This window comes from Castanea sativa, chromosome 1, assembly GCF_040712315.1.
Source record: "Castanea sativa cultivar Marrone di Chiusa Pesio chromosome 1, ASM4071231v1".
In the NCBI taxonomy this organism is placed as follows: domain Eukaryota; kingdom Viridiplantae; phylum Streptophyta; class Magnoliopsida; order Fagales; family Fagaceae; genus Castanea; species Castanea sativa.
Window position 1 is genome coordinate 13,417,615 of NC_134013.1, and position 16,563 is coordinate 13,434,177.

At 36.6% G+C, this 16,563-nt stretch overlaps 3 protein-coding genes and 1 pseudogene across 3 annotated transcripts; 1 reads left to right on the forward strand and 3 right to left on the reverse strand.

Annotated features, from left to right (window-relative positions):
• Positions 1-1,287: 1,287 nt before the first annotated feature.
• On the forward strand, positions 1,288-4,582 carry LOC142619789 (mechanosensitive ion channel protein 8-like; annotated as a pseudogene).
• Positions 4,583-7,076: 2,494 nt separating this feature from the next.
• LOC142614209 (putative mitochondrial protein AtMg00310) lies at positions 7,077-7,934 on the reverse strand. The gene is made up of 2 exons (XM_075786806.1): positions 7,344-7,934; positions 7,077-7,220 (listed from the first exon to the last, which is right to left on the reverse strand). Exons 1-2 carry the CDS (start codon positions 7,932-7,934, stop codon positions 7,077-7,079), a joined length of 735 nt encoding a protein of 244 aa, XP_075642921.1.
• Positions 7,935-9,117: 1,183 nt separating this feature from the next.
• LOC142614417 (uncharacterized) lies at positions 9,118-9,666 on the reverse strand. Its single transcript, XM_075786963.1, has one exon. The coding sequence runs from the start codon at positions 9,664-9,666 to the stop codon at positions 9,118-9,120; it is 549 nt and encodes a 182-aa protein (XP_075643078.1).
• A 1,175-nt stretch (positions 9,667-10,841) lies between these two features.
• Positions 10,842-11,513, reverse strand: LOC142614502 (uncharacterized protein At4g02000-like). The gene is made up of 2 exons (XM_075787066.1): positions 11,245-11,513; positions 10,842-11,187 (listed from the first exon to the last, which is right to left on the reverse strand). Exons 1-2 carry the CDS (start codon positions 11,511-11,513, stop codon positions 10,842-10,844), a joined length of 615 nt encoding a protein of 204 aa, XP_075643181.1.
• Between the last annotated feature and the right edge of the window lie 5,050 nt (positions 11,514-16,563).

Genomic DNA, 16,563 nt, shown 5'->3' on the forward strand with positions numbered 1-16,563 from the left:
TGATCTAGAGTTGAAAGGCTCCATTAAGGCTGGAGGTGTTTAAGCATGAGGACCCAATTTGAAACAAGAAACCAAATAATCCACATTCAAATTCTTTTGATAGCACTTGAAATCTTCATTGTGGTATAAACTTCCTTGCCAATAAGTACGGTTTGAGATGATGTTTGGTATGCCTAGATATCCCTCGGGCAGAACTAGAATTTTAAGAGAGAGGGGGGCTAAAGTAATATCAAACATAAAATTTATCCAATTTAAGACTACTACATGAAAATTATATGAAACTTTTTTTTGGGGGGGGTGGGGGGGGGATCTATATATTTTTGAAAATTTTAACTAAATTTAAGGGTAATTTTTTAATTATTGAAATTTTGGCGGGTGGGGGCCATGGCCCCCACAACTCATCGAGTATTTCCGCCCCTACCTCCTTCATAGTGATTCTAGTTCTATTCTATGCCCGTGACAGCAACAAATCACTCGTAGCCTCAGCATGTAAGAAGAGCATTTTTCCATAAGTTATAGTCTAAACAAAAATTTTAGGAAGTCAAAATCAGGAAATACATAATAGCCTTTCTGTCAGTTGTATTATTAAAGTATCTATTATATTTTCCTTATGATAATTAGATGTCTTATTCTGGTAGGCATTGAACCTACCTCTCTATTCCTTTGAGGGGTTGCGAAAGGACTCAACGTATATCAACAATAAAACAAAAATAATACTTAGTGTATATTTGAATATCGCTTATTTTGCTGAAAATTGAAAACTTATTGTTGAAAACAATAAAAAAATAATTTTCAAGTTACTGTTCACTGCTGAATGTACTGTACGCCTTAATGCACTGTTCATGTTCCATGAACAATGCAAGAGGCGCTGGTAAAAAAAAGAATGCAAAAGCACAGACACAGGGATGTGGATCAGCTATCCAAACGGAGTTTTAGATTAGTGGAAAGTTGAAGATAGAAAAATGAGTAGTTTTACTTTCTTTTTTTTCAAAATGTATATTATAGACTGAGAAACTTTGCAGAGCACCTCAGGCAAGTTACTTCCCTCCACGCAATTAATTTCAAAGCTAACCACTTATAAACTCGATATTCTTCAGTATTGATGATGAGTAATTAGTGGACTTGCCATTTGCTAAGAAGCACATCTAAAATAGTGCTTATACAAGTTGGTCGAATTCTTTTTATGGAACCTTTCTGAAAGCTCTTGAAACCAAGCTCTTCTCTTCTGCTAAACAATAACAGCACCACCATTTACACAAAGAAGAACGAGAAAGAAATTACTATCAGATGGCTCAAAGTCAAAGAGAAGTAGTAATCAAGCCTGATGATATTAACGGAAGTCCATGCAGCAATAACTTTCAGGGAAGAAGTGAGTCTCTACGACGAAGAATTAAAGAGCTTTCGGACCAAGAAAACCACCAAGGGTACTTGAATTTAGGTGGAGCGGAGGTTATAAAGTGTAGTTCAAATGTTTCATTTAGGCAACGTTCTTGCAAGTCAGCGATGAGCATGAACAAGTCTAGGCTGATAGACCCGCAAGAGGAACCATGTCAAAGTTCAGTAAACTCTGGAAGAATGCCTGAGAAAGATCAAGATTATGGGGACAATGATGACATCCCGCAAGAATATAAGAGAATGAAATTCAGCACACTGACAATGCTTCAATCTGTGAGTCTTATTTTGATTATTGCAGCCTTAGTTTTTAGCTTTTGGTTCCCAATTATAAAAAGACAGTGTGTGGGATCTTCCATTATGGAAGTGGGAAATAATGGTTTCAACATTAATCTGTGGACATTTTGTCTCGGGTTGGGGAATTCGAGTGGTTGTGTTCTTTATAGAACGCAATTTTTTTTGGCGAAAACGGGTATTGTATTTTGTTTATGGGCTAAGGAAATCAGTTCAGAATTGCCTCTGGTTGGGTTTGGTTTTGCTTGTGTGGCATAGTATTTTCCATGACAAGGTTAAAAAGGAGAGAAAGAACAAGATTCTGCCTTATGTAAATAAGGTTCTAGTTTTTTTTCTTCTGGGTACCCTAATATTGCTTATGAAATCTCTGCTTGTTAAGGTCCTGGCTTCAATTTTTCATTTAAACACATTCTTTGAACGAATCCAGGAGGCTTTGTTTTATCAGTATGTCATCAAAGTGCTCTCTAGTTCGCCATTGTTTAAAAGGCATGATACAGAAGAGGAAGCTATGGCTGAGGTTCAAGAGCTTGAGAAAGCTCGGGTTACTTTGCCTGGTGACCCTGGGACAACTCTGCTTCCTAGGAGTAGGAAGGTAATAGGAAGTTACTGAATTCAAAAATCAAGGATGAAGCTTTGTTGCAGATTAGAAGTGAGTGCCAAGCAAAGAGGCAGCCAACAGGATATTTCAGAATGTGGCGAAGCCAGGGTCGGACTAAGTTCTTACATTCTTTCACCGTTTTTTTTCTTCCATCAGATGACAAAAATAGGGTGTAAAATACTAGTGCTTTCCTTTACTTTCTTTTATCTATCAATAAGTGTTAGGGCACAAATCTTTCCACAACATTTTCCGCAGCATTGATGTGGCTTGTTGTGATTGGTATATAATAAAGTGGTATCAATGGCAGACAGACCCATGTAAAAGTGATGAAACATCAATCATAACTTGACACTTTAACAAGTTGGGTGAAAGATTGTGAAATATGTTGTTCCTAGCATTCCTTGAAGTAGTTCTTGTCTTATTTTTTGTTTTTTAAATATTGATGCCCCATTCATTCTGATTGTAATAAAATGCAAACCTCTATATAAGATGCATTTACCTCGAGGATGTGACGCACTTTATGAGTAAAGAAGAAACTTTGAAGACGATGCATCTGTTTGGAGTAGCAGCTATCAGCAAGTCCTTCCATAGGGACTGGATGGTATGACTACTTTCTTTATTTTTCTTGGCCTCTGGCTATGGTGCTCAATATAAAAGATACTTATATGCTCTTTTTGTTCTCATTTATTTGATGGACATCTCCTAGTGGAGAAAGAGGGGAAAAAACTGAGTTACGTTCTCATTTATTTTCTTTGAAACAATGACATAAAGTAAACTTAACCTTTTGTTTTAGGTTAAAGCATTTAGAGAGAGAAGGGCACTTGCATTGTCTCTCACTGATGCAAAAACAGCTGTGGACGAACTCCATACTTTGTTGAACATACTTGTAGCTATCCTTACATTGATAATATGGCTTATTATACTCAAAGTTCGAATTTCCCACTTCCTTGTCTTTACAAGTTCACAGCTAGTTTTGGTGGTGTTTATTTTTGGGAATACCTGCAAAACAGTATTTGAAGCAATCATCTTCTTATTTGTAATTCACCCATTTGATGTTGGTGATCATTGTGAAGTGGACGGAGTCCTGGTAAGGAGGCTTAATAAGATGTTTATTATGCACTCTCATATAAGCATATATCTTTCATTTGTGTTCTAACTCATATTTCTTTGAGTTTCAGATTGTAGTCAACGAGATGAACATATTAACTACAGTTTTTCTGAGATATGATATCCAAAAGATCATATACCCTAACAGTATTCTAGCTACTAAGCCCATTGGTAAGTATCGTTGTAGTCCAGACATGGGAGATGCAATTGATTTCTGTATTAACATCTCCACCCCAATGGAAAAGATCACCAGCATGAAAGAAAGAATAAGAAGGTATGTATGGTCATGCATCTTCTTTCTTTCCTTATTAATGTTCATTTTCCCCTAGTGCAAACCAATTCCTATAGATATTAATGATATAGACTCTATTACACATTTAGAATCACGCACAGAATTAGTGGTACCGCCAACCACTACACTTTCATTAGTGCTTCACTTTGCTCTTGCCATGAGCATGGACTAAGCACATATGACTATTCACTTTTATGGACCGTGAAGTCACTTTGGGTTATTCTTCATTCAGAAGCTTACATATGCAGTTCTTAATCAGTTGTTAGAGTTATAGACATACTTAGGCCAACAACCACCCTAAGATAATCTGATTTGTTTTAAATTTTTAATAAATTTGGTAATTTTAATAAAAAAATTTCTCAAAACCCGCCCATTCAGTGCTCTGATTGTTGTAGACATGTTGGATTATCTAATTTGAATGATATCTTAGAACGCCATGTACTGGGCAGCTCTGCATTACTTGACATGGCCGTTCAGGTGTATTTGCAGCTATGAATCTATGATAGGATCTGCATTTAGTCGTTAATCCATATGTTTTGCCACCAAAAAATAAAAATCCTTTTTAGGTAATTCTATGCTGTTGAGGGCCTTGTGGCTGCTGAAATTGCAGGTACATTGAAAGCAAGAATGAGCACCGGCAGCCAGGTCCAATGGTGATAATGAGGGACGTGATATACATGAACAAGCTGATGATGTCAGTGTGGCTTGCACACAGATTGAACTATCAGGACATGAAGGGGAGATTTCTTAGGAGAGAGGGATTGCTTGAAGAGATGATCAAAGTTTTCAAGGAGCTTGATAATGAATACCGCCTGCTGCCTGTTGACGTGAATGTCCAAAACTTGCCACCTCTAGTATCAAACAGGCTTCCTACAACTTGGAAAACCTATGCTAGCTGATTATGCAGGTCATATATGGCGAGGCCAATTTCTAGAATGAGCATTGGCACCTAGCGCCAATTCTTTTTCGGCTTGTGAAGGAATTGGCAAGCGTTTCCCATATGAATTGTTGGATCTGGAAATGATTTATGGTGACTCGAAAAACTCTAACCTCTGATAAAACAAAAATGAGACTCATTACGAGTTTCCTGTATAGTCACATGACTCACATCTATCTATATAATATCTCAAAACTACAGCATGACATTTATAATTGCTATGCTTCTATTGAGACACATCAACGTAGCATTTCAGTTCATTCGATCCATTTTAATTGTAAGATCTATTAGTAAATAACTAAATGAGTTAGTTTAATTACTTTGTCCAAATCTATTAGTACATGAAGTCATTTAAGCATTTTTTAAATTAATATTAATCAAACAATAAGATTCTCTTTAATTAAGGCATCCTATGAATGTATTCATTTAAATTTTTAATAGTAAAAAAAACATTTAAATGATGTCGTTTACATCAACAACATAATAAACAAAATCCTTATTATCATTTTTTTCATAATGTTGTAATCAATACAAATTTTACTGCATATAAGTTTTACAAATCTATATAATATTTAAAAGTAAAGTGTATTATTTATTATTGTTACGCTCCTTTTGAATCACATCAGCATAGCATTTCAGTCTATTTTGGTCCAACTCAGTCCACTTAGGTCCATTCAGTCCAATTGGGTCCACTTCTTTATAAAGATAGTATACAGAAATATAATGTTATTTTATTACATAACATGACTTGAATAATTTGGTATTTATTACTATATTTTTTACTTTTTACTTTTTTTTCTCTTATTATTTTCTATAATTTTCTTATTATTCTTTCTCACACCCTCTCTTGAAAAATTGGTTATTCTCTCTCTTGATTTTTTATTCTTTCTTGCAACTTTACTTTATATTGATGAGTCATTGTGATTTTTAAAACTCTATTCTGGATTCATACGTTTTGGTGTTATATTTTTTAGTTCCCCATCACAAGTAATCCTTCTCTCTCTACAATAAAATTTAGAGAATAAATTATACATATTCAAAATAAGTTTGATATGATTTTTAATTGTTAAGATAATCTTTTTGAAGAGAATGAATAATTTATTTAAATAAAAATTATACATACATACATACTACTACTACTACTACTACTACTACTACTATTTAAGAGGTTTTCCCTATTTGGAATCCTCATTTTTTTTGTTCAAAAATACCTCTACACCCTTATGTTTATGTAAAGATAAAACTAAAGGACAATCTGGTAAAAATATAGCTTTAACTCCCACTAAAACATTGTCTAAAAAATAGGGTCACTCTCCTGTTAATTTTCAAATTGTTTTATCCACTTACAAATTAGATTTTCAAAATAAAAATTATATATAAAAAATAAAGTCAAATTTTTTTTTTTTTTTGGCTATAAAATAGTACCACTAAGCCCAATGTTTTCACTAAACCAAAAAAAAAAAAAAAAAAACCATGACATTAAATGTGTGTGTGTGTGTGTGTGTGTGTGTGTGTGTGTATATATATATTGCTTATATGTATAATCAACCTCATGCAATTTATTTAAAAGTAACGACATTTAAATGTATAATCAACCTCATGCAATTTATTTAAAAGTAACGACATTAAAACAAATGAATAAATGCCCTAAATATTATATTTGTATATTCATAGCATTTATGTTTAAAAAGACTTTCACTTAAATTTAGTCGTACCGAAGAAGACTGAAATGTTATGTTAATGTGACTCAACAAAAACATAGCAACAATAAATACTATGCAAGGATTTTTTTTTTTTTTTTGAGATCCAAGATGGAAATATTTTATTGATGAAATAAACTCTAATTACAGAATACATCTATGGTCATGTAACACCAGACCACGTAAATAACCAATTACATGTAATTTCGAAAAGACAGCCCCATTCATGTCACTGTGCAACGCCTATCTCTATGAATTGCATAATCTGTGATACTCCTTTAGATAACCAAGTGCCTCACCAAGAATTCTTTTGGGGTGCCACTAAGTCCTCTCAAAATAAAATGTATTTCTCGCATTCCAGAGCGCCCAACTCACCGTAGCCCACTTCTCCAATTCATCACACTCCAATTTGTCCACCAGTAGCCGAAATAAAGAGAAGAGGTCTGTGGCTACATTGGAGCATTTTTGGAGCTTCCCTCTACATAATGCCCATACGTTCCTGGCAAAAGGGTAGGTCCATAACACATGCTTGGCTGTTTCTGGGTTCTGACAGCAAAAACCACACCCTGGCTCCACATGCAACTTCCTCCTATGTAGATTATCTCGGGTTGGCAAAATGCTAGAGTAGGCACGCCATATAAAGTTCTTAAATTTGGGTGGTACTTTGAGGGACCATATTTTGTTTCAAATAGGCCTATCCCTTGCTGTTGTGGAATGCTCAACATAGTCTTGTTGTTTCAACCTTAGTGCTACTTGCTAGGCAGATTTCACACTGAAAACTTTTCCTTTATTCTCCTTCCAACACAGCTTGTCTCTGCCTGCAACCCGTGATAATGGTATGGCCATTATCTCCATCTGAGTGCGATATGCAAATAAATCAAAGAACTTCTCCCTATTCCACTGCCGAGAGTTTTCATCAATTAGCTCACTTACCATCAGATTTGGTCATGGCTCCCCAATGAACGCAGGCTTATGTGAGAGCCACTTGTGGGTGGAGACTTCAATGGTTTTTCATCACCCCACCTGCCAGATTGACCCCTCCCTAATCAGCTTTCTTGCTGCCAGCAAGCTCCGCCACACATAGGATGGGTTGTTGCCAAGCCCTGCCTCCATGAAAGTGCATGTTGGGAAATATCTTGACTTGTACACCTTATAGAACAAGGAATGAGTATCTTGGATTAGCTGCCATGCTTGTTTTGCCAATAAAGCTAAGTTAAAAGCTTGGATGTCTCGAAAACCCATACCACCCTTCTTCTTAGGAGTGTATAACTTCTTCCAATTAATCCAATGGATTTTCCTTTCATTCTTTGTTTGTCCCCACCAATATTTTTCCAATGTGGAATTTATAGTATCACATAGTGCCTTAGGGATTTTGAACATACCCATAGTATATGTAGGGATTGCTTGAGCCACCATTTTGATTAGGATCTCTCTACCTGCTTTAGAAATATATTTCTCCTTCCATCCCATCACTCTCGTTGTGATTTTTTCCCTAAGATCTTTAAAAGTGTTGACCTTTGATTTTCCACCCACCATTGGAAGACCCAAATACTTTTCACAATTTTCCATGATCCTTGCACCCACCATTCCTTGTATTGCCACTTTGACCTTCATTTTTGTGTTTTGGCTAAAGAAAAATGTCGTATTTTGCCTATTGATTGCTTGGCCAAATGCTTGCTCATATTGGCTTAATCATTCAAGAAGATGTTAGCATTCCCCCTCGGTGGCTTGACAAAATATGAAACTATCATCTACAAAAAGAAGATGTGAGATACAGACCCCATTTGTGCTAGACAATATCCCATGTAGGTTTTGAGAAGCAACTACATGGCGGATTAAAGAGGATAGTGCTTCGGCACATAACAGAAATAAGTAGAGGATAGTGGGTCACCCTGTCTGATACCCCGGGATGGAGTAATGTGTCCTCTTGGTTCGCCATTTATAAGCACCAAATAGGAAGTTGTACACACTATTTCCATTACCAACCTCACCCACTGTTCATCAATCCCCAATTTGAGCATTATACTTCTAAGGAACCTCCACTCCACACGGTCATAAGCTTTGCTTATATCCAGTTTGATGGCAATTTGCCCCTTCTTTCCCTTTCTTTTGTTCTGCATCCTATGTAATATCTCAAAAGCTATAGTAGTATTATCAGTAATTAATCGGTTAGGTACAAAAGCACTTTGTGATTCGAAAATTACATTGGGCAAGATTTGTTTTAGCCGATTGGCCAAGACTTTGGATACAATCCTAGAAACCACATTAGCAAGACTAATTGGCCTAAAATCTACCACATTTTTCAGCTCATTTATTTTGGGAATGAGGACAATGTGGGTGTAATTCATCTTGTGCAACATGTGACCCGAAGATAAAACTGACAACACTGCTTCAATGACATCATCACCAACAATATTCCAATACTTTTGAAAAAGAAAGGAGACATACCATTTGGACCTGGTGATTTTGATGGATGCATTTGGAAGAGTGCTTGTTGGACCTTTTCTGGTCGATATGGCTGTAGGAGTGTGTGGTTCATATCCGATGTGACAACTTGATCCACTTTATCAAGTACTATGTCCATTTGAGTGGGGTTTGTACTAGTGAAAAGCCTTTGGAAATACCTTTCGGCCACTCCCTCTATTTCATCATCCGTTGTACACCATCTCCCCTCCTCATCCATAAAGCCATCAATATTATTTTTTCGATGGCATTGACTAGCTCTTTGATGAAAGAACTTGGTGTTCTTGTCATCAGCGAGCAGCCATATGGATCTAGAATGTTGTCTCCAAGCTAATTATTCTTGATACAAAAGAGTATTGATATCATCCCTCACTTTTTGTAATAACTCCAAATTTTCTGGATCATTTTGTGCTGTAAGGGTTTGGAGTTGTTGTTTTTTCTCCTCAAATTGTGTTCCAGTGCTTCCCATATTTCGACTCCAAGCTACCAAGGCCATATGACAATCCCTAATTTTTGAGAATAGCCGAAACATAGGGCTGCCCACCGGTGGTTCCCTACTCCATACCTCCCGAATAATGGCTTCGCATTCGGGATGTGTCGCCCATTTTTCCTCAAACCTTTTCGGGATTTTCTTTCTCCTTGTGTTGCCTACTCTACCATGGATGATTAGAAAAATAAGCTCATGATCCGAATATGATACCTGCAAATGGTTCACTGCTGCATGTGGAAACCTTTCTCTCCACTCCATTGTAGCACATGCCCTATCCAGACGCTCTTGAACAAAAGCATCCTTTGGCCTTCCATTTCGCCATGTAAACATATTACCCTGGTACCCCAGAGCAATTAGTCCACACTGCAATAATGCATTACGAAATGCCTCCATAAGTCGGTGGGGTTTGGGGAGCCTACCTTGCTTCTCTGCTGAGTTCAAGATTTCGTTGAAGTCTCCCAAGCATACCTATGGCAGTGAGTCTCTAGTGTGTAGATGCCTCAACTAACTCCATGATTCATGTCGGTGATGTTCTTCTGGTCTCCCATAAAAACCGGTAATTCTCCAAGGATTGGCTGGGTCTGTCATGATATGTGCATCGATATGGTTTTGAGAGTAAGTCTGAATATGTAAAGTGATCTCCTCCTTCCATAGCATAGCTAGGCCGCCTGCCCTATGGATGTAAGGAACATCGAACGTATTATCGTACCACAATTCTGCTTGTATTTTTCTCATCTCATCCACTGTCCGTTTCGTCTCCATAAAAAACGGGACCTTAGGAGCTTTCTCCCTCACCAAATGAGAGAGGACTGTGCCTGCATGAGGGTTCCCAAGCCGCCTGCAGTTCTAGCTTAACACATTCATTGCGCTCGACGGGGCTGACTGTTAGCCTCCGCTGCTGTGTATGGTGAGTAAGTTGTATGTGCCTTGCTTCGTTTCCTTCCCCCTGTGTTACCTTCATCCTTGCTAAATCTTCTCTGTCATTTCAACCCAATTTGTTTGTGTCCTTCAATCTCAATCTGTATTTGTTTCGGTCTGGTTTCGGCATCGTCTCGGCGCTCTATCTTTTTCCACTTATGTGTTTCAGATGGAGGCTTCTTTTTGGCATCATGTGGAGAGGCACGTGCCCTATTATTGAACATATCAACTAGGGTTTCATCACATGGGTCGGTGGTATTAGCTCCTTCATCTGTTTCCACATACGTAACTAGCACCATGTTTAAATTTCTCCCTAAAATATCGAGTTGCATGATTTCAGGGATATCGATTTGCATTGTTCATTGATGTGAGGGTTGCTCATTACTCACAGAATTACTCACCTCCAATAATTCCATAATTAATGCTTGTCGTTTCTCTCTGACTGTAACGGTGTCCAAGTTGGCTCAGTTTGTCATCGCTGAACTTGCCCTATGTTGCCGTGGTGTTTGCATCGGGTCCCTAGCTTGATCACCGATAGCTTCCCTTCCACATGACTGTGCTCCGAAACTCCTACCATTCGATTTAACTTGTCGTCGGAACCTCGCCTTGAGCCACTCCCCATACAGCCTTTCCCCTGTTTTAGCCGAGACTTAATTCAAGCATTCCTTTGCTTCATGTCTGAGCTTGCCACAACTAAAACACAGCCCAACCAATCTTTCATACTGGAATGCTATTTGCACCCTCACACCCTCCGGGCTAAGTACTAGAGCGCCCCTCTGGATTGGTTTATCCAATGGCAATTCAAATCTAATCCGAAGGAAGCGAGCTTGGCCCGCAGCAATTGCCTTGCAATCCACTTCCAAGACTCTCCCAATGCCACCACCGATATCTTTCCTTGCTTCTTCATTAATGAGATCCAAAGGCAGCCCCCAAACCTGGACCCATATTGGTACAACTTTGAAATCCACAATAAACGTCGTCATTCCCTTCTCCCATCTTTTCAATAACAATAAGTGGTTATTGAAACTCCACAGTCCATTATTTAGGACTCACTTCAATCGGCTCTCCATGGAGAATTTGAATTGCATTAGCCCCTCATCGACATTCGTAATCTTTAGATCATGGCCAAATTTCCACACAGACCTTAGTAGATTTTTGGCAGCCCATAGATTGATTGGTTTTGTCGTATGAAAACGACCCATTAGGCTTAATGAACACTCCTCCAATATCTTAGCATGATTCTGTGATTGAACCTTTATAACTTCATCCTCCTCCTCCATCAAATGGATACTTTGAAGCCTTTCAATAAAATCAGCATCCATTTGGGCTGAAGAAGTATACACTCTTTGTATGGTTGGTAAATTCGTACTATGGCTCCTGTTCAATAGCTGTAAGAAAAAAAGTATCTTATTGGAAGCAAATCTTCCCCTTACCCCTTCAATAAAGATGGAGGAAAACCAGCCCCTACCCGAAAGTAGAAGAAAAAAAAAGCTCACCCTAGATGAGAGGAAAGACTCCTACAGAGAGGAGAAAAAAATAGGCATAGAGAGAGTTTGAGATTTGTATATATTTTTAATAAATTTAAATTTAGAATAGGTGCTTTCAACCCAAACATGTTTTTTCCCATTATGTAAGTGCATAAAAATATATCAAAGTGAACCAAAATGGATCGAAGTGATCCGAATGGATCGAAGTGATCCGAATGGATCAAATGGAACAAAATGGACCGAATAGGAGCAAATTGGACCAAATAAAAATGAATGGATAGATTAGGACCAACGAATAGAATGGACCGAATGAGATCAATTGGACCGAATATGATTGAAGTGGGGTGACTGGACCAAATAGGACCAATGTTGACTGAATAGTATCGAAGTGGATAGAATGGACCGAAGAGAACCAAAGTGGATAAAATGTACCGAATAGGACCATAGTGGACTAAATGACCCGAATAGGACTAAAGTAGACAGAATGGACCGATTAGGACCAAATAGAACCAAAGTGGACAGAATGAACCGAATTGGACCAAATCCAACCGAATAGGACCAAAGTGAACAAAATGGACTGAACAAGACCAATATGGACCGAATACAACCGAATTGGACTGAATATGACCAATGTGGATCGAATGGACCAGATAGGACGGAAGTGGACTGAATAATTGAATAAGACCAAATTGAAGTGGACCGAATAAAACTTTAGTGGATAGAATGGACTAAATAGGACCGAATAAGATCAAATTGGATTGAAGAGGACATAATGGACTGAATAGAACCAATGTGGACCAAATAAGACTTTTAAATATTTATAATTTTTACTGCATTTTTAGGGCTCATATTTCAAATTTCTAATGTCTATTTTCTTTGTATTTTTAACTCAAAACTAAAGATTTTAGCCCAAATATAATAAAATTTCATACTTTTCAACCCAAAAATTAAAGAAAAAAATTGAATTTTTGCACTAAATTTGAAAAGGCAATCTACAAAAAGAATCAATTTAACGCTTAATTAGTCTAAAATGAACTAAAGGAAATTAAAATTGACCGAGTGGACCAAATTGAACTAAAGTAGACCTAATTAGACCAATTATAAACTATTTAATTTTTAGGGAGAACAAATTATCTTCAAAAAATTTAGAGAAAAAATTATACATTATATTACAATACAAAATAACTATTTATTTCCACACATCGCGTAGGTCTGCGACTAGTAGTGTATTAATTTTCAAACATTGTAGCCCCCATCAAGCACACTGAAACAAACTAAAAGATCTCAGTGTATTAATTTTCAAACATGGTAGCCCCCATCAAGCACACTGAAACTAGCTAAAAGATCTCAGTTGCATGTGGCTTAGTATTTTGGCGAAAGTGATGAAACTATATATTTAATGCTTCTATACAAGTCAATTGAGGGAAAAAGTTTGTAACTCATGGTAAGGGAAACTTAAATATATCACTTCGTGGTGCTATTTCTTGTTTATATATATATATAAACAAGAAATAGCACCACGAAGTGATATATTTAAGTTTCCCTTACCATGAGTTACAAACTTTTTCCCTCAATTGACTTGTATAGAAGCATTAGCATAGTTGGTTTTAAAAATTTAGAAGCCAAGAATTCGATAAATTATTTTTTACATCGGTGTATTACACATCTCTATTCACATAAATATGAATCATATATACTAGAACCATATGTGGGATTTATTATTATGATTTGTGGAAAATGTAATAGCTCGCCCTTATTTAGCTCCGATCATAGAATTAAAAGGTGCTTCTAGTGATCTCAAATGGCCCTCGGTAGAGCTATAGAGTTTTTTTTTTTTTTTTTTTTTGATTGATTGAACATTTAGTTGGGGTTAAACGAGATGCAAATAGTGTTGCATTTCTCTTGTTAAGTTTGCTTTTACAAATAGGTCTTCTATTTATCGTAATAAGTTTTCTTTTTTCTTTATGTTTTTTTTTTTTTTTTTTTGAAGCGGGAGATATTGAACCTTAAATATCTTTATTAGAAGTATTAGGAGATATCAACTAATTGAGTTACAAAACTCTTGGAGAAAATGGACTTTTGCCCTTATTTTTTAAAAATATCTAGCACAATGTCCCTGTTTTGAAACTATATAGGAATGTCCCTGTTTTGAAACTCAATTTTCTCAAAATCGAGTTTCAATGTAAAACTCAATTTTCGCTATAGCCAAATCAAACTTTAAAATATATATATATATATATATATATATATATATATTTTTTTTTTTTTTTTTTTTTTTTGGAACTCGAGTTCCATTCAAGTAACTTGAGTTCCATGAACTCGAGTTCCTTGAATGGAACTCGAGTTCCACTTGAAAATTTTCAATGAACTCGAGTTCCTTAAATGGAACTCGAGTTCCACTTGAAAATTTTCAAGGAACTTGAGTTCATGGAACTTGAGTTCTCCACTGAAACTTGATTTTAAAAAAATCGAGTTTCAAAATAAGAACATATCGCGTTATAGTTTCAAAACAGTGACATTGTGCTAGATATTTTAAAAAATATGAGTAAAAGTCCATTTTCTCCCAAAACTCTTAGCTATTTTCTCTTCCTTCTTCAATTTGAAAGAGTTGAGAAAAGATGGTGGTTGTGGTTTGTATGTTTAATGAAATAGTGCATTATTATAAATAAATAAAAAGGCACTACATCCACAATATTTTCACAACAAAACTTTCTTATCACTTTAGCCCATAGTAAAGTTGGACCCTTAAGAATGGCTAGCCCATGGAAGGGCTGAGACTACGAGAATTGGGAACCCCAGGCTTGAATTATTGCACTATGCCCAATAGGCCTAACCAATCAAGCAAAGTTTTGGTCCTGTTGGATCATTTTTGTTAAGCCGAGTCCTACTTTAAAGGTCTGCCCTTTCAATTATTCTTTCAATACGAATACTTTCTGCTGCCGCGTTCTGGCCCCACATCAACTACTCTCTGTCTCAAGAAAAGGATAGATAAAGTGGGAAAGTAACAGAGAGGTTAATAAAACCCACTTTCTTTGTATGGTCGAAACTCACAAAGAATAAACATATCAAACTCACAAAGAAAGAGAATGTGTGTTTATGTGAATGAGAGAGAAAGAAAGCAAGCAAGCAAAACCCAAAACACTGTTTGAGATTATTTTCGATGTGCCTTGATATCCCCCCTTCATAGTGCTTCTAGAAGTTCTACTATGTGCGTGACAGCAGCAATTCACTCTACACCTCAGAAAAGTATTTTTCCATAAATTATAGTCTAAATACAAATTTTAGAAAATCAAAATCAGGAAATACATAATAGCCTTGCTATCACTGTAAGGCTGCGTTTGTTTCACATGTAAACTAGTTACGGAAAATATTTTACATAAATGGGTGTGTTTGACACCAATTGAAATTATAGTCAAACTGAAAATTGCTTACACTTTGACTGTAAAATACCCTTTTCCACCTATAAAACCATTTCCGTTTTTATTTTACCTTCAATTCATTTCCACTTCTTACACACTCTCTCGGGTTCTCACACTCTCCCTCACGCCAGTCCGAGCTCCACACTCTCCCTCACACTAGTCCGAGCTCCACCCTCTCCCTCATGCCAAACGCAGCTTCCCTCTCACCAATCCGAGCTCCATCCACAGTCCGACGAGCGCTGCCGATCCACCCACGGTGAGTTTCCTCCATTGTTTCTCCTCATTTTAGTCCAACCCACCCTCTAAAAAAGCCGATCCACACACCTCCGACCACACACCTCTGACCCACCCTCTACAAAAGCCAATTCACACACCTCCAATCCACGCACCTCCGACCCACACACCTCCGACCCACCCTCTACAAAAGCCGATCCACATCTTCTCAAACCCATCTAGCCAAAATCCACTCTCAAACCCATAAACAACCCAAATGCTACTCTCACTATCTCAAATCCGATCTATATATATATATATATATATATATATATATATATATATATATATATATATATATATATTTTTTTTTTTTTTTTTTTTTTAATTTAATTATTTATTTATATACATATTTAATTATTTATTTACTTTTTTAATTATCCATTTTTTATTTAATTATTGATTTCAGAAATTAACTTTTGTTGGTGTTACAATTATACAGAAATAGAATGCAATATGATTTGTTGGTGTAAATATTGATTGTGATGGTATTATGTTGTGTATGTTGTTGATGTTACAATTATACAAAAATATATGTGCATAAATTTTGGTACTCGTTATCAATGTGATTTGTGAACTGTTGGTGAATGTATATGGCACCTTATGAATACTGTGGGCACACTGCCATAGTGGTTGTGTTTTTTCCCTTGATCTTGAACTGGGCTTGTTATAACATTTATATGAATTTGGATGGTTTAACAAACTTTGAGCATGGTTGTATATACTGATTGTGTTAGAGATCATGGGTGTTGTGTTGGTTGACAGGGTGTGCTCTGCTGTTTTCTATTTGTGGTTGTTTTTATATACTGTGTAATCAATAGCATGCTTATTTACATGCCTCTTAAACCACAATGTTTGTGATTTTTTAGATGAAGAAAAAAACCAAAGCAGTAGTTCTTGTCTCAGTTGCATCTATCCTCCTTGTGGGGGTTGCATTGGTAAGGAAATTGCGACGTAGGTGACTGCCTAGGGCGCCTTATGTTAATCGTGCAGCCGAAAGAGAGCATTACATAAATAGTATTCTGCATGGAAGTGAGAAACTTTGTGTGAGTCAAATTAGGATGAAGCCTATAGCTTTCCACCACTTATGTCACATCCTCACTGAGGGGGAGCACATACACCCGACTATTCACATGTCCGTTACGGAGCAAATGCTAATTTTCTTACACATTATTGGTCATAATGTGAGGTTT